At 37.0% G+C, this 18,165-nt stretch overlaps 2 protein-coding genes across 2 annotated transcripts; both read right to left on the bottom strand.

Moving 5' to 3' along the window:
- Positions 1-3,051: 3,051 nt before the first annotated feature.
- On the bottom strand, positions 3,052-6,726 carry lye (lymphocyte antigen-6, epidermis; the record flags this gene model as incomplete). Its single annotated transcript, XM_038725453.1, has 2 exons — positions 3,052-3,455; positions 6,594-6,726. Coding segments are annotated over 2 exons (336 nt in total), but the record flags the coding sequence as incomplete, so codon positions are not given.
- A 2,671-nt stretch (positions 6,727-9,397) lies between these two features.
- LOC119906807 (protein Bouncer-like) lies at positions 9,398-12,576 on the bottom strand. The gene is made up of 3 exons (XM_038724166.1): positions 12,434-12,576; positions 11,323-11,433; positions 9,398-10,395 (listed from the first exon to the last, which is right to left on the bottom strand). The coding sequence occupies exons 1-3, from the start codon at positions 12,483-12,485 to the stop codon at positions 10,181-10,183; spliced, it is 378 nt and encodes a 125-aa protein (XP_038580094.1). The 5' UTR covers positions 12,486-12,576; the 3' UTR covers positions 9,398-10,180.
- Between the last annotated feature and the right edge of the window lie 5,589 nt (positions 12,577-18,165).

The raw sequence follows: 18,165 nt of genomic DNA, 5'->3' as shown, positions 1-18,165 counted from the left end.
AGAAGATACAAGGAAAACAAAATGGGTCCTAAGTCCGACCCCTGAGGCACACCATATTTAACTGGACAGAACGAAGAGACATAGTTGTTTACAGACACACAGAACTTCCTATTTGACAGGTAGAATGAAAACCATTCTAGGGCAGTACCAGAGATCCCCACCCAGTGCCTCAGTCTGTCTAACATGATGTTGTGATCAATGGTGTCAAAAGCAGCACAAGGTCCAGGAGTAACAGGACTGAGCACATACCTTCATCACCAGACATTAAAAGGTCATTTGTGATTTTAATCATGGCAGTATCAGTGCTGTGGTACTTCCTGAAACCAGATTGAAACTTTTCAAATATTTTGTCATTGTCCAGTTCAGTGAGCTGTTGTTTGGGCACAATTCTTTCTAAAATTTTTGCTATAAAATGTAGTTTTGAAATGGGTCTAAAATTTTGATGGAGGGAGGGATCTAAACCAGGTTTTGTAAAAAGTGGGTTCACACAGGCAGGTTTAAAATAATCAGGGACACAACCAGTAGATAGGGAGCTGTTAAAGACAGAGATCAAATGGGGCCCAACAGAATCCATTACTTTCAGTAAAAACTTTGCAGGTATTACATCAAGTGGGCTGGAGGACACTCTCATTTGTGATACTGTTTTTAAAAGCTCAGACAAGTCAATGGGATAAAACTGGTTAAAACTCTCTTGTTGCCTGTGAGGGACCTCAGGGTAAGAGGAAGAGGGGGTAATAGAGGCTCTGATTGACACCACCTTATCATTAAAATAAGATAAAAACAATTCACAATCATAATTACTTCCAGCTGAAGCACAAGGAGGGGTTGGGTTTGCCAGCAAATCCACAGTCTTAAATAAAAACCTAGGATTATGTTGATGTGTAGAAATTAGTTCAGAAAAATAGCGTGTTCTCACATCCTTAACCATGTTATTGTAGTTAGATAATACATAATTCAGAATGAGGTAATGGACATGGAGACTGTTTTTTCCATCTGCGCTCTGCTTTCCTGCATTCCCTTTTTTGGCTGCGAATGCTGTTGTTTATCCAGGGTTGCTTACGAGCTGTAGGTTTAGGTCTAACCTTTAGAGGAGCAATAGTATTTAGGGATGACAAGCAAATTTGATTGAAGTGATCAGTCAAGTCAATGGTGTTGGAATCAGTCAGGTGTTGGCTTTGGCTCTGAAACAATGTGCAAAACTTTGAAATGCTTTGTTCATTAAGGATGCAAGAACAGGAAGTGCTTGGTGAGGCAGATTGAGTAACTAGTGATTCACAGTTAAAAACTATACATTTGTGGTCAGACATGGTCAAGTCCACTAATTCCACAGAGGAAATGCTGACACCCAGGGTAAAAACCAAGTCCATTGTATGACCACGGTTATGTGTTTGCCCATAGACATGTTATTTAAAGTTAAACATCTTGCTGTATCTAGGTGGCTGTGCACCAGTGTGAGTGTTGGTGTCAAGGCACCTGGGTGACCCACAGGTAACCCCCCCCCCCCATAATAGTACCAATTATCTTGTGAGGGCACAGTGACCTTGACTTTTGACCATTCTAATCAGGTCATCCTTGAATCCAAGTGTGCCAAATTTAAAGAAATTCCCTCAAGGCATAACTGAGTTATCACGTTCATGAGAATGGGACAGATATATGGCCATGGCTATCGCTGGCAAGGAGCCATACAAATATTGAGGACTTGGTCTCAATGTCTTTGTTGCCCTGAGTCTGTATTTTATGAATATGACATAAGTTAGAAAAACAATAAATAGGTTAATAGGACATTTTATCATGGTTGTATAATGAAAGTTTGTAGTTCCCTTTATGCCACTCAGAGAAAAACCTGATCTGCAGCAGGTGAAGAGGCTGTGGCTGGGTGGGTTCTGTCTTTTAGTATCCTTGGGGCTCTGCGCAGGCACCTCATCTCAATTATACCACTGATGCTCGATAAATAGGTACTGATGAAGTTTTATCATAAAGTCAAAAGCTCCAAAACAGCTACGTACATAATGGACTTTGATGTGAGACTGTTTTGACCACTGCTGTTTCCAAGGTCAAGAATGTAGTCAGTGTAATTAAACAAATAATTTTACATTATTTAGACGTATTGCTTGTTGTAAGTAGGTTTTAATGAGGATATAAAGTTCCTGAAGTATTTAGGAAGTCCCAACTTAGTATTAGTCATGCTTTTGATTATTATTTAATTTGGTAATGCTATTTCATTATGTTTTGTTTTATTATACTTTTTTATATGTTGTAAGTAAATGTCCATCTTTGTAGTGTATTTACAGTATATTGCATTATTACATGTGACATCACTTCCTAAGAGACACGTCTCACATATTTCAAGAGGGCACTGACTTTGACAAGTTCAGTCACTGTGCTGTTCGATGAAAAGAAATAAGAAAATAGTGTGTGATAGTCAGATTAACTGTAACCTAATCAGCAACAAAGTTTGGAGGTTTCATGTTCAATAATGCCAGTTTGTATTGTTCTAAGAACCTTGTTTTGATTTAAATTTTTGAAGCTGTTATTCAGATATCTTTAATGACATTTGTTCTACTGCTCTTTCGTAAATCAAACTGCTACGAGAAAATTCTGTTTATTTTACAGTGTATTTCATAAATTCATTCTCATTTTTTCAGCGTATCTGCTGCAATGAAAGCAGTCAGGAACAGTCACAGCTTTCCATATAGCGATTCACCTTGGGGTTACAAAGTGAACACATTTTTTAAAAACAAACTTAAAGATCTAAAAACCAGTCTCAGTCAAGTTAGCTTCTGAGAAGGAATTGGTTTCAAGAAAGATTCACTGAAGAAGCAACATGCAAGTATGAGGTTCATCAGGTTTTGTGTTCTAGCTGCTTAAGTCTCTGGCATTTACTGGAAAACTCCATCAGATAAGACTTTCACAGCCTGGAGAAAAACCAAGTCATTAAGTTTTAGCACAAACATTTTTTATTATTTATTCACCTAATTTATAAACATTCTGTTCCAGGTTTCATGCACTTATACATTTTATTTTATTTAAGATGCATGGGCTGAACAATAAGTTATTACATTGAGATTTTATACTGTGTCTATATTATCTTCAGGCATAGATGCTATAATAACAGGATTGTTACAATATGACAGTGTGTGTTCAAGGTTAATCATGTGTGGCAAAGATAGCTTGTATTTCATGCTTGCATACAAAGACCTCACCCAGTCATGAAGAGGATCTTTTTTGTTAGTTTTAAAGGCCTCAGATGCTCTACATTGCCATTAGGGCGGTGCCCAAAGCAGCCACGAGAGGGTGCTGTATTGATGTGGCTCCATTACAGCGGTGAGTGCTGCAGCAAGTCTTGGTGATGGTGTAACCTGCAGTCAGGAGGGCTCCCGTTTCAGTTTTGTTGCAGAGTGATGAGACCAGGCAGCCTCGGGTCTCCAGGCTCATCAGACTACTAATGTTGAAGGCTGAAGGAGGACAAGAAGACTCATTTTTTCGAAGAATAAATCAGATTCTGATTGATGTGGAGTTAATTTGACATTCTATTTATTCTAAGTAAAATCTTAATCTACCACATAAACCACAGTGAAGTAAAAAAGCACCATATGTTCCACTGAAATGTAGTGGAGTGGAGTGTACAAGTAAAATATAGTACAAAAAAACCCACTAAAGTAAACATAGTCCTTAAAGAGTAAAAAAGAGTAAATGCATTTACTTTCCACTACTACTACACTATACTACCATGTGAATATTTATGTTTACTATGTCCAATATATGACAAAAATGTACTTTTTGTCTGTGTGCGTGTGATATTAGAGGGTTTATACTACTGTTTCCTTTTTGCATGGCAGGTTTGTTGAGTTGTATACCTTTCACAACACAGACAAATAGCAACAAGAACAATGGCTGAAAGCTGAAAGAGTGTTAAGGAGCAGCAGTCTAACTCACTGTCTTTACTGAACCTGGTTACTTCAAGGTTAAAGAAGTAATACTATAACATTTACCAACTGTACCAACTGGTAAGTTATGGTCCAGTATTTCTAAGAACGTACTGATGCTTAGTTTTATAATACAAATGTATGACATATAGTGATTTCCATTTTTATAGTATTTTTTGGAAGATATGCGTATTCACTTTCTTGCTGAAAGTTAGATAAGAAGACTGATACTACTCTCATGTCTATACGCTAAATATGAAGCCAAAGCCAGGAGATGGTTAGCTTAGCATGAGGAACAGAGCAGGGGGAAACAGCTACCCATTACTCTGTACCAGCTCTCTTAAGCTCAGTAACACACATCTTATATCATGTTTGGTTAATCTGTACACAAACAAATGAAAAAAATCCCATAATCAGAAATATAATAAAAAAAAATCTTTTATGGGGAGTTTCGTTCAATAACTGTTTCTTGTCTAACAGTCTGTTTGTGTTTAGACTAAACAAATGAGACACAACATAATAATAATTAGTGAGCTTATCATTGATAGAGCCAGGCAAGCTGGTTCCCCCTTTCTCTTTCTCTGTCTTTATGCTAAGCTAAACTAATTGACAGCTTGGTAGCTTCACGTTTAGCATTACAGACAGGAGAGTGGGAAGTGGGAGTCTTCTCATCTAAATCTCAGCAAGATTAATTTACATTTTTGATCTCTGAACATGGTAGGTGAGCTTGTGTGACACACTAATGTGGTGACACATTACACACTAAATTAGAAACTTGCTTAAGATATCAGTCACATGGAACATATAGTCATTTCTACTAATATGATTGTGACATACATATTTTTTTTCTCCAACTGAATGTGTCAAAGATATTTTTTACTTATGTGGTAATACAGAAGCACTGTCTGTTTTTAAAAGTCATCCTGGTTGGTGCATTGTTGAGGGGGCTACATAATCCAAACAAATAGCCTGTTGGTTTCTCAACAATACTGTATTCATGAGTCATGTAGTCAGAAAATCAGTTGATTATTGTGTGACAAAAATATTTTAAGGGACGGTGTATAGTATATAAATTAAAGCTTTTACTCTGGAAAATTGTATATGTTATATGTAGAAAACGGCCTAAAACATGCAAAAAAACACTGGTATGGTTCTTTTTACAAGTCCTGCGTTGGTCTCTATATATTTATATAATCATTGTTGAAGCGCTCAGAGGTGAGCCTGTAGGTGTGTTGGACATTTGGCCACACCTCGATCTGTACTGTCAGAACAGGTTTTTCCTCTTCAGCAGCATCATATAGTTTGTGTTGTTGCAGAGCAAGTGGGGGAGGGGGGGCAGAGGGTGTAGCGGCATGCATCTTTGTTGTTTAGATGAACATTTCGAATAAAGTTGGCTTGTGTGTTTTGAGTGTGGCAAAAAAGAAAAGGTCAGATTCAGTCCACGTCTGTGTCTTCTGCAGAGACAAGCCCCCACCACTGTCAGGAGCTTCTCATCTCATGCAGCAAAAGCACCAGCGTGGACACTGTTATTATTATCATTGATTTCACCTTCTTAATATCCCCTTAACTGGGCCCATGCAGCCAGTGGTGGGTAGTAACTCGTTACAAGTAACACAGATGAGTAAAAGATTTGTTTCTTTTGGGAATGGTAAATTTTCACATTGCTTTAATAACTGTTCGTTAACTCTTTACATGAGTATTTTAGGGGGCCAGTAATCTACTTGTAACTTTGTGGTTATACATTAGATAGTGGATGGATGGATGGACAGCTAGTCTGTTATCTACTGTGTATTTTGCTATATTAACCGCAATGAGCTGTTACCTAAGTGGTGTTACGCAGGAGATCTTTTACTGGTGCACTTGTGCCAGATATTGAGCTGGGCAGATGTAAATATTTTGAAAATCAGGCAAATACATTTTCAGTTTAAGGTTTGGTTGTTTTACTTCAGTGAACAAATCACTGAACACGCATCATTCCCTCGTAGTAAGAGGATCTGAGACTGTCTCAGGGTCAGCCACGCGTTTTTTCATATTACATGTTTCACCACGCATTGTAAACTACAAAAGGTGATAAGATTAAATTTTTTTTAAATGTATTTGAAATCTAGTGAGTACAGCAATTGTGTTTATGTACTCTATGATACAATCCCATCTCTCATATTGTGTCCTAACTTGGTCTCAGGCAAACAACACAACAATGCAACCACGCCACAAACTCTATAAACCAAAACCAAAGTACTTCATTCATATTATAAAATCATTATGGCTGTCCTCTTTTCAAAACTGTAACATTATAAGTGTGTGTGTGTGCATGCACCACTGCTCACAGCAGCATTACATGTTAGCCTATTCATATAATATCAATCTTGTTAATGACATATAGGATTGAAGTCCAGGACCAATGTTGTTAAATCATTGCAGTTAAATGTTAGAAATCTGAATCAGTAGCATATTTGCGGTCTTGAATACACCTCATTCCTCCTGAAAACAAATGACTTGGTCACTCAGTGAGTGCTCGCTCACAACTGACTGAAAATTGAACAGATCATTTCAGGAAGTGACTCAGTTAAGTTAACCCAAAAGATTAGTTATTTTGAATGAGTACTAGTGAACGACCCAACACTAGGACTGAAGAGGGTCGCAGATGATCACTGAAGTGTTACTCACCCAGTTTTCCCCAGTAGCAGTTAGGCTGAGAGGCATTGCAGGTCTCAGTGGAGCTGAACAGACATTTCCCTGCGATCGCCACTCTGCACGTGTTACAGGTTAGGGATTCACCTGTACTCCAGAGGGAAGCAGAGATTTAGGATAGCATGGAGAAGAGAGAAAAGGCTGTAGAAAGAGTTAAAGTGAGGGAGAAGGACTTTCTTCTAAGAAAAATAATTCAGATGCATTAGGGATGAAACACCAAACTGTGTCATGAAACCATCATTACACAACAAATGACCACTGTCCTGGTCATCTTCTTTCTTGCTTATAATCATCATCAAAGTCGTCATCATAATCAGAAATATAATATAAACATACGTGTTAAATATAAACATACGTTCAATAACAATGTCAATGTTTTTTTTTAGCATTATTGCTATATGCATTATTTCTGTTGACAGATTTGCTCTTACAATTTTACAAAACATCAACAAAAACATCCATTAAGCAGAAGTGTTGGGTTTCCATATTATCTAAAACGTTTTAATAGAGGCTGTAGTAGTAGTCTAATTTTCGCAAGCTTGATACAGTTCAGTACTTCCTTAAAATAACCTTCACTTTTAGAGGGTAAAATATAATCATCATAGGGAATGCTTGCAATTGCTGTAAATGGATGATAATACCAACTTTATGACAATTACAAAAAGTAGGCTCAAAGATGACAATAAGGATATATACTGTGCATTACAATAAAAAACATAAACTTTAAGCACTACCTCAAAGAAAAAAGTGTTGTGTTGTCACATGTCTCCTGTTATGCAGGTAATGTGTCAGCAGAAAATCCCCCACTTGCCCCGTGGGGGATGTTTTAAACAGACACCAGCCGAACTCTGTGAAATATTCTGAGTATTTAAAAAAACATCTTCTGACTTCATTGTTTGCTCACGTCATAAAAACAAAAGCCACTGGAGGTCTTTATCAGTTAAAGGGAAACACATTTTGTAACATTATGATTTTGGTGCAGAAACTGCTGTTGCCATTCTTCTTGTGAGGGCAGTCTCTGTTTCAAATCCTTTTACTACACAAAATACTAAATCCTTTTTATTTTAATTTCTTTAGTTTGCCTACAAACAGACATACTTTAACGTTTAATACTTTAGTGTATAAAAATATCAGAAAAACTGTTAACTGTAGATTGTGAACTGCTCTTCATGCAATTAAACCCCCAAATAGCCTTATCTTTGTTAGTAAAACTAATATTTATCAGAAACTGGATTTATGATTGGCAGTGGATACACTCAGACGTGTAAGAAAATGCACCACCAAAAGTACTGGGACACCTACACATTATATCTACAGGAGCATTTTTGACATCATTTGACATCTAAATCCATAGGCATTCATAGAGTTGGTCCTGCCTTTGCAGCTATAACAGCTTTCACTCTTCTGGGAAGGCTGTGTGTGTCTGTGGGAATTTTTGCCCACTCATCCAGAAGAGCATTTATGAGGTCAGCTCGCAATCTCCGTTCTTGTTCATCCAAAAAGTGTTTGATAGAGTTGAGGTCAGGGCTCTGTGCAGGCCAGTCAAGTTTTTCCATATCAAACTGGGGAAACCTTTTCTGTATGGAGCTGGCTTTGTGCACGGGGGAATTATCTTATTGCAACAGTAAAGGCCAAAAACAGACTGTTGTAGCATTAAGATTTCCCTTAACAAAGACCCAACCATGAAAATACAGCCCCAACCAAAATTATGATAGTGGTGGCCACATACTTTTGTCCATATAATGTAGATAAAACATGTAGAATACAATAGTTTCATGTAAAATGAGGTAACTTGTTCTCAGTAAGGAAAGAATCATCACATTTAAACCGCATCATTAAGATCTAAATTAAATTAAACATTTTGGGATGAAGTCCTTAAACTGGTAAGTAATTTTGTCAGCATTTTGTACTATTTATACCTCCATTCTGATCATTTCAGTAACATTAAATGTCTTTTTAACATAAAGCATTCAAAGTGTATATTTTTGAAAGGCTGCTTTAGTGATCACATTTAGAGATAATGTTCCTATTTGTCAACACAATAGATAATTTATATAGAGTGCCTCCTGTTTGGTGATCTTACCTGTAACAAAGATTGCCATCAATGCTGCACACATCCAGATGAATGTTTTCATCTTGCTTATCCACAGATGTGTATTTTATCGAGAAATTATCAGCACAAATAAGAAGATCTCAATGCAACAGAGGCAGTCAAAAAGACTCAACAGGTGAGTGTCTGAAGTGGATTTCATCAGCTCTCTGCATCTGTTTTTATGTCTGCCATCGGGGATTGGATTGGTCGCTGAATACAAAAATAGAATAATGTTGACATTGATTTTCATTTGTCAGCCACTATTATATAAAATGTGGACTGCATTTTGAAAAAACAAAAACAGAGGTTTATTTGACAAGAGTGAAGTCTATTAAAAGAAACAGAGAAAAAGAGATGATAGATGACTTTGTGTGTGTGCGTGTGTACATATTTATTTGCGCTTGCATTTAAACCATTGTGAACCCATGGCTTATTGTCAACCATTTTTAAAAGCTTTGGAGAACAAAACGTCTATAATACACAATTCAGTGTGAGCAATTCCTCAACAAATATTTGGATTCTTTGTTAAAGCAATGATGAGACACTCTTTATGTTTATGGTCTGGAGCTAAAAAAGAATGGCATATAATGGCATATATACCTTCAGAAATGTAAGATCAAGTAATTGGAATTCAATGGCCCACTTATAGAACAGAAATTGAAACAGACAATAGAAATGAGATTTCAGATTTAAATTTAAGCTGTAAGTTTAATGAAAAAGCCCTCAAAACATTATTTGCATCTAACAGACCAGCTACAAATCATGGTTTTTAAGAGAACAGTTTGGAAATGTGACTATTCTGAGAGTTAGATGAGAAGGTTGATACCACTCTCATGCCTGTCCAGTAATAAAGCCGATTAGCTTAGCTTAGCATAAAGACTGGAAACAGGGGAAAACAGCTAGCCTGGATCTGGAAAATGTAACACAATCCACCCTCTAAAGCTCACTAATTAACAAGTCAAGTCCACAAGTCAAAAATAACAACAAATTTAAAGTTTTGTTTTTTGCCTTCAGCCTTTAGTCATACCTCAACCTCCTACAAATTATGTTAGCATATCATTTAGTGTGAATTATTTAGTAGGTCGTTGTTTCAAATAAAACACACATTTTATTGATTTATTGGTGCAATAATCAGTATTAGGATATAGCTGCCCTTTAGCACTTAATCAATGTAATTCCCAACAAAATCTAGCCTATAGTGGACTCATGCATGTCTGGGAAGGTTTTGAAATACATTATTACATATAATAATAATGGGTAAAATATAAAAGAATTACATAGCAAATCATGGATATTCAGTCCTGATGTAGTATTTACAGGTACACACTACATGTACAGTAAATGGAGTCCTACTGTAACCCACATGGTGCTGTAAAGACTCCAAACTTGACCATTAAAGCATTTTCAAGGAAATAAAGGACACAAATGTGATTGAATTTTTAAATTATGCGCAGCAACTCCTCTTTCTTTCTTAAAGGCCCCACTGGCTCCAAACTGCCACCAGAGCAGCACCCAGAGCTGCAGTCAGAGGCAGCTGGATGGCAGCAGCTCTGTTGCACAGGTCAGTGTGGCAGCACTTTCTGGTGATGGTGTATTTAACATTCAGGATGGAGCCTGTGTCGTTTTGGCAGGCGGATGGTTCTATGCAGTCTCGTGAATAGATGTCCGGCAGGTCGGCACTAAACTCTGCAGAGAGCAAAGATGAGACACAGAAACTTTAATGTGATTCTTTTTTTTAAATGACTGGAGCCGATAACAGTCATAAAGCAGGGCTGTAGCTGTAGACACAGAAGTTATGTTCTCAGTATTGTGTCTGGGAATTTAGGTGTTTTAATGACTTGAAGAAGAGTTTGGACAGCTGATTTTGATATTTTTATACTAAATACGTTTATGTTTGATTGTTTATTTTTCGATATATTACATAAAATTAAAAATTTAGCTAAATGTAATATATTTATGCAAAACCACATGTAATTATATAATATTTCAAGTGTGAAATGTTCAAAAAACACATGTGGCCAAAAGTATTCTGGATGTTTGGCCATTCCCGATGGAAACTTGAACCTAATTTGAGATACTTGCGTCAATCAGTTTATCGCTAACCTGTCAGCATTTATGGAGATGAAATTCCCCAAAAATATAATGGAAAAGTTAAATTAATTATTAAAAGAGGGTAGAAATAATAAAAAACCTAGCTAGTCAAAAAGCTAGTCTTTGGGGTGTAAATTTAGGTTTGTGGCCCTGTCAGGTATTCAAAATCCTGATAAATAATTATACATAAATTACATGCTTGCACTAGATTTTTCAAGTATCGTACTGCTCCACTTAAAAAATCCCAAACTATCCCTTTAAGTTACTGATACATGATGGTGATGTTAAATATATATTTAAATAATCTTAATCAGATCAAATGCCTGGTATTTTATGTTTTATTATTGTGTTTAGAGTACAGCAACCCTGGTCAGTGGCAGTGTAAAAGATAACACATATTATCTTTAAATACAAATGTGCCAAACCCAGCAGTCCAATTCAGAGAGTAAAAAATTTTAAAATTAAATGTATTTTTGTAATCATGCAAAAATGACTGTCCAGTCATTCCGCTGTTCATCTTACTGGCAACTCCACTGTAGCACATGGTCTGATTTTTGGTGCAATTTACAGGAGCATCTTCGAAGCAGTAGCCGAGGATGTTCAGACTACAGGTGTTACAGGTGAGGGACTCAACTGTGGGAGAGGAGACAACAAGCAAATAGGAAATAGTAAAGAATAACACGTTTGGATATCAGTGTCAATCACTTGTCACATACTGAAGGAAACAAAGTGAAAACAGTGGCCACACATATCAATCCATTTAGTTCCACCTTTATCAAACAAGTGCCTGCTGTAATCACAAAGTACACACTAAGAGCTTGATTCATAACACCTCAAGGTGAACACCGACTGCAAATAAAGCATAATTCAATGCAGGATATGACTTTGTACCAAGCTATACGAGACAGCACACCAATTTTTAAGCTACATACGGATAGCTATAGTTTCCTTTGCTTTATTTGCCTCCATCCTAACACATGGAATTTGTTTTGTGGTGCTCAAGCATTGAAAAATTACATTTGACAGAAACTTGTCTTTCCATATACACCATAAAAAGTGTGTGTGCAGTGTGTTTTATCAAAGGCTGTAAAAATAAAACCAAAACTATTTTCCAAATACAACTAGAAGTATGTAACAAAATATTTTGATATTTTGTAATTTATTGGCAAACTGACCCTTTATAACCACGGCAGATGGTATATGTGCCTCAAATAAAGGTGTGGCATTTCATACATCCTGCTTTGAATTCATATGTCCTGCACTGCATTATTTTTTAGATTACAAACAACACATCAAATGACATAACACAATTTTAAATTAAATTAACTAAACTACAGCACAGTCCTACTCTGACATACACGCAGAAACATTTTCATTACCTTGTCACTGTGTATGGGCTCAAATAAGGGTCAAGAAGATTTTGAGTTTGTGAAATAGAAATGATAATTTAAAAATAAATAATTGTAAAGCCTGTACGCCTAAATAACTATTTTATCAAACCAGAGGCACTGAAATCGTTTCTTACCATGATTTCCCCATATCAAAATCTTAATGATCCTTATTTGAGACAAAGGGCGCTCAAAAAGTTAAAGGTTTTGCTATCCATCTACAAAATACAGTAGAAATGTCCTACCTGTAACAAACAGAGTCAATAGTGCTGCACAGCTCCACAGAAATTTGTTCATCGTGATGTTCTTAGATATGCCTTCAGGTGAAAATACCTCTGTTTTTTTTATCTTACTGTTACAGAAGCTGTGGAATTAAAGTTTGAGGAACAATGACTTGGTCAACGTCTTTATATAGTGTGGAGTTTTATCAGCAATACGCACTAACAGTAGTGATAAGGAAGTTTGTAAGGGGTGACACATTCCTGCAACAAGAATTGAAAGTATTACAGTACAGTCCTTCACAGTAGGAAAGTGGCTCCCAACCCTGTTTGTCTAACGTACCCCCACAGCCCTATCAGATGAGCTAAAGTCATCCGCATCATCCATCATGTCATCATTGTTTATTTTCATTGGTGAAGTTTGTACTGTGTAACAAGAGCTATTTCATCTATTGCTTACTTTCAAGATTAGCTATTTCAACTTTTTCTTACTTTTAACTTACTACTGTAGCTGTTTAGCCATACATTTTAGCTCACGGTTTCTTACAGTTTCCATTACTTTTCGACTTATTTCAGCTGTATCTTTTACTTTTGGCTACCTGTTTTATCCATTGCTTTTAATAACTATTTCTACTGTTTAATCATTACTCACTTTAGCTAACTTTATCTGTTTATAGATGGGTTTCTGAGCAATGTCATCAATGAAATATGCATGCATGAGGGGTGTAGAAAACAAAATGACTGAAAACTTATGAGGATCCACATGAAAAGTTGTTTTTGTGCCTTTACTACAAATATCATCATTGGTGGAAAACCTCCCGGCTAGCACAGAGTGCATAATTAGCTATTTGCATCTGTCAGTGCCCTGGATTAGCAAAATACTGGAGGGTGGTGGTGGGAAGTTTAGCACAGATCTGGTGAGGAATAGCTCACACTTTAAGGTTATTATGTCATGTGTTTAGCTTTTCAGTGGTTTTCAAGGTTTTCTTGACTTTAGATATTGATATCTCCACAGTGGCTGAACAGATTTTTATCATTCAAAATGCATTTGAGACATCTAACTCCCTTTGTTTTTTTGCAATTTGAACTTTGAAGATAATGGCGGGGTGACATGGACACTTCACACAAGAATAAGCAAGGATCAGAGTTAAGAGTAAGAAGTTTAGAGCAAAAATAAAAAATAAAAAAACAAAAGAAGTTAATACTGATACAATTACACTTTGATTTTAATTAAGTAACACTTTGTTTTTATAGTCTGTTTTGATACAACTACTTATCAACCGAGAGTTAATTACAATGGATTTGACTTTATCCAGAGCATAATTAACTCTGCTGTTACTCAAATTTCACAAACACCAAATATTTAACTCTTCTCAATTTATGTTGATGTTAAAATAGCTGTGAATTTGTTTGTGAAAGGTTGTCTGTACCTTTGTGCCTCTATTGTTTGTCTAACCAACTTTAGATGAAACCACACCCACTTCTGTTTCCCATGGAAACTGTGCTTTCATAGTCCCACGAAGTATGATAGCTAGAGCAGCTTGGAAAATAGTGATATGGGACACTGAATTTGATGACTTTACTATTCAGACCTCAAATGAGACAAGCTAGCTAGTGTTTTATTTTGTGTTTTAACTGTATGAGTTATCAGTTTGAGTCAAGAACAGAGGCTGTTTTAAGCCTGATACGTATTATCAGCTTATCAATGGGAAAGGTACTAGCAGGTGAGACATTTCTTCATACACACTAAACACTCCTGGGTTATTTCTTCAACCCATTGTCTGTGTTAGTTGTGTTGGTTGTTAAAATTATGGGTTATTTTTTCAGAGAGTAACCATTTTCTGAGTTATAGGGCTAATATTTTGACCCAATTCCTGGGTTGTTTGGGTTTCTGGGTTATTTTTTGAAGAGTAACCCACGCTCTGGGTTATAGGGTTAGCTTTCTCTCTCTCAAATTTAAATTCAAATTAGCTTTATTGGCAGTTGTTCTGGAATTTTCTTACAACAGTCGTTTGAAATAATCGTCACTTCGTGCTCTTGGTCTGTGTTTCTTCAGTGCAACTTCGTTGTGTATTCAAGGTAAGCGAGTATTTTCAGTGTTGATGTGACTTAAACTTTTCTGTGTCCATGTCCCTGTTGCTAGTTTAGTACCATTTGCTGAAAAAATTACCATGGCTTAGTTGCTACATTGAGACTAGTACTTGTGTTCCAGAAATAATTGGTATAATGCGTGTATGTTTTTCTTCAATAGGTGCCACAGATCACAAAGCAGGTGTGTAAAAATGAGCCAACAGCCTGGGTCTCTTCCTGTTTTTAATGGATGTAGTTTTAATGTTAATCAGCACTTCTGTGGACTTAGGAAATAATGTGAATGAGTGCTTCTCTTTGTCTCAACAGTGTCCAAAGCAGCTAGTTGCACACTTGCCTCATTGCTGTTACAGAAACAGGTGGGTGGGAACGCAATGATGTGATTGATTAAATAGATAATCAATCAATCCTTCCCATTGAGTTCTTTCATTGGACAAGCGTGCTAGAGCACAGCCAGGGCTTTACATTGCTAAACTGAGGAGAATGACATAGAACAATTGTGCCATAACAGTGAGTTACACACTGGACTTGCTCCTAATTTCCATTCTTTGATTCCTCGACAGATTCAAAGTTGAAGTTCAAGATCCACCATCACACTCAGTGATTTCATGTTTGATACCAACCTTTAAAACCACCTTCTCTCCTCTCTTCTGTGGTCATTTTATCTTTGTGATGTTAGTAAAATGGCTGTAGCAGTACCAGTCTTAGCTGGTATAGCAGCAAATTCCTGAGTTTCCAAGATGAATCTTCACACTGCATCTTCAGCTACAAGACCCTCTAGTTCAAAGATAATTCCATAGAAACACTGAATTAATACATTTTCCCATCCTGTGTCTCTAAAAGGAATGATAGGTTACATGAGATGTTTGGTAATAAACGTGGATGAGTAGGCTACACAATGACCGTGAAAAATACCTCTGAAATACATTTTTGTGTTTTATCAAGCTGAATTTTAGGGAATATATGATCCCCAGATCCAAGAGGGCACAACAAGCAAGTACAATGAAGCTAACATACATTTTAAATGCAAATCTATTTTTATTATATCTTGACAGTAAAATATGGTTGTACTTTTGAAAAACTGGATCCTCCCTCGATGGGAATCTTCTAAAACTGTGGCCAAGTGCCACATTTGATTCTTCTACTCTAACGTAACAACGTAAATTGAGAAAAGTAAGTAGTAAGTACATATCTTTCCTTTGCTCAGATTGTACAGTGCAGTACAATAATGTATAGTACTTCTATGATGTTGGATGTTAGGTAATGTAAGTAATAAATACAAATGCAGATCCCACTGTTTTCACTCAGATTATATGCACGGTGGTGTGTTGTCTATACTATTATGTAACTTCTTCTAGCTGTGTGACAGTGGAGTGAGGTCTAGTAGGGTGGTGTGAATTTTTATTAACGTTGCAAACGGCAGATGCGAGGGCTTGCATTCACTCAGGAGCGACACTGTAAAGGATGAGCGATTTTAGCTAATGGATTGATGGATGGCTGATGTTAAAAGAAGAGAAAGTAGCAGAGCCAACACACATTTTTCAATGTTTGTCTTTATTTTCAAATCAATCAATTTTTGTACTTTTGACAACTGACAACTTTTGTTGTCAGCACGTGTCAAAACTATAAATGGATTTCAAGAGCAGTTGGACCAGCTACCTGCTTTTTGTAATTTGCATATCACAGTATGCTTCCCAACATGGAGGCCAGGACGGATACACCAGTGGCAGCTGTCAGGGTCATCTTGGTGGATGGAGCGCCACTGACCTGAGTGGGGTTGCATTGGTTTGTGGAACAGCAGCTGGTTTGGGTCACTGGGACACCCAGCAGGCTGCTGGTGGTGGTCACGTTGCAGCCAGTGGATACAAGGCAGCTCTGGGTGTTGGAGCCCACAGACAAGAATCCTGGGGACAAATCATTGTGTTAGATAGTGTTCAGTAACTTGGTGCACTTAACATAATTGCAGATTCAAATGTTACATTCAACATCATGAGTACCAGGTTTGGTTTGTATGTGTGACTGGGTGTCACAGTATTTGGGAGTGATTTTAATTAAAGCATGCCTGTGCTGTCCTGTAATGTTTCAAAGGAAAGAGTGTAAGCAATTAAGAGATGAATTACTTGCTGTTCTAGTAAGGCAGATACTGGTGTTGCTGCAGGTTGCTGTAGAAGTGCTTAACAGAGGCTCAACAGACAATAGCAGCATTTGTTGCAGGTCAGGGACTCCACTGAAACACAAATGAAAGTGCAAAAGTTAAAATGTTATGGTCCAGCATTATTTCTGTCTTGTTCCCTGTGTCCTCTGCCATTTATCCTCCATCTCTTTATGTTCCTGTCAGTCTTCTGTCTGTTTCCCTCTGTGTCGGGGTCAAAGGCATCACTTTGAGTTGTAAAGTGGTGGGGACATTTAGGGGCTCATATTAGGTGTGTGAACAAAATTTTCCAGAATTAACAGAGTCCAAACAAAACAAGGTGATCCAACAAAATGGGTAATCCACAGAAATCCACATGCGAACAAGCAGGGGGAAATACATCAACGAGACAGAGCACTTCAGATCACAGATCACAGATAACACAAATAAACTGCAACCTAACAGGGAAAACACACATAACCAGGAGTAAATACAAAGACATGAACTAAGACACAGAATTAAAATGCAGGACTAAAACTAAGATATGAGACAGAACAAAAGACAAGGAACAAAACCCTAAAACAGAAAACATGGACCGACTGCTTAACAGAACAAAACCTGGGCAGAGAACAGAGACAGGACCAACCAGGAAACAGTGCTGGGAGGATTACTTTAAAAATGTAATCCGGTACAATTACAAACTACTTGTTAAAAAATGTAATCAGTAACAAAAAGAACCACAAAATAAAAGTAATGTAAACTGATTTTAGTTACTTTTGGATTCCTTCAATGCCAGATGAAAATGAAGACAAGAGAGTATCGTACACATACGAGGAATTTGACTCAGGATTGTACATTGCTCACGCTGTGCTTACTCATACAATAATACAATTATAAAATAAGATAAAATAAAATAAAATCAGAAAGGCTACAGTATACAGTAGAGAGAACAGAATATCTACACACTATAAACAGAAACATAATCACTATAAACAGATTGAGACAATGAGCAGAGTGCAAAGGATGCAGGAGTAAATTATTATTATCATAAAAAATTATTATTATGAACATGTCAGAGGTGGATGTGTTACATGTGGAGCATAGTGCAAAGGATGCTGGAATGAAAAAGTATTATGTGCAGGTTTTATGAACTTGAGGTAGGTGGATTTTGTATACAGTACATACAATATACAATATGACAATATGAACAGTATGAACAGCACTGAAATAGACAATGTTGAATAAATAATAAGTGTTAAGAGTAATGGCTTGTGGGAAGAAACTATTCCTGTGTCTGTTGTTTTTGACGTACAGTGCTCTGTAGCGCCTACCAGAGGGGAGAAGCTGGAACAGGTTGTGTCTGCAGTGATGTTTCCTGCTTGTTCCCTGACTCTGGAGTCCTGAATGGAGGGTCATGATCTTTTCTGCAGTCCTGACTGTCCGTTGTAGTCTGCTCCTGTTCTTTTAGGTGGCAGATCCAAACCGCACAGTGATGGACGTGCAGAGAACAGACTGGATGATAGCTGTGTAGAAGTGGATC

The sequence above is a fragment of the Micropterus salmoides genome, unplaced genomic scaffold, assembly GCF_014851395.1.
Source record: "Micropterus salmoides isolate LMB-PRFRI ecotype aquatic unplaced genomic scaffold, ASM1485139v1 Ms_hic_scaffold_17, whole genome shotgun sequence".
Taxonomy (NCBI): Eukaryota; Metazoa; Chordata; class Actinopteri; order Centrarchiformes; family Centrarchidae; genus Micropterus; species Micropterus salmoides.
Note: the sequence above shows the minus strand (reverse complement) of the source record. Positions and strands in the feature narration are given on the sequence as shown.

What these genes read in the sequence shown, in the direction of transcription:
- LOC119906807 (XM_038724166.1), bottom strand. Translation starts at nt 12,485, where the DNA reads ATGAACAAATTTCTGTGGAGCTGTGCAGCACTATTGACTCTGTTTGTT. An exon ending in ATTGACTCTGTTTGTTACAG is followed by an intron (nt 11,434 to 12,433) that starts GTAGGACATTTC and finishes CCTCTCCCACAG; the next exon opens with TTGAGTCCCTCACCTGTAAC. An exon ending in GTGCTACAGTGGAGTTGCCA is followed by an intron (nt 10,396 to 11,322) that starts GTAAGATGAACA and finishes TGCTCTCTGCAG; the next exon opens with AGTTTAGTGCCGACCTGCCG.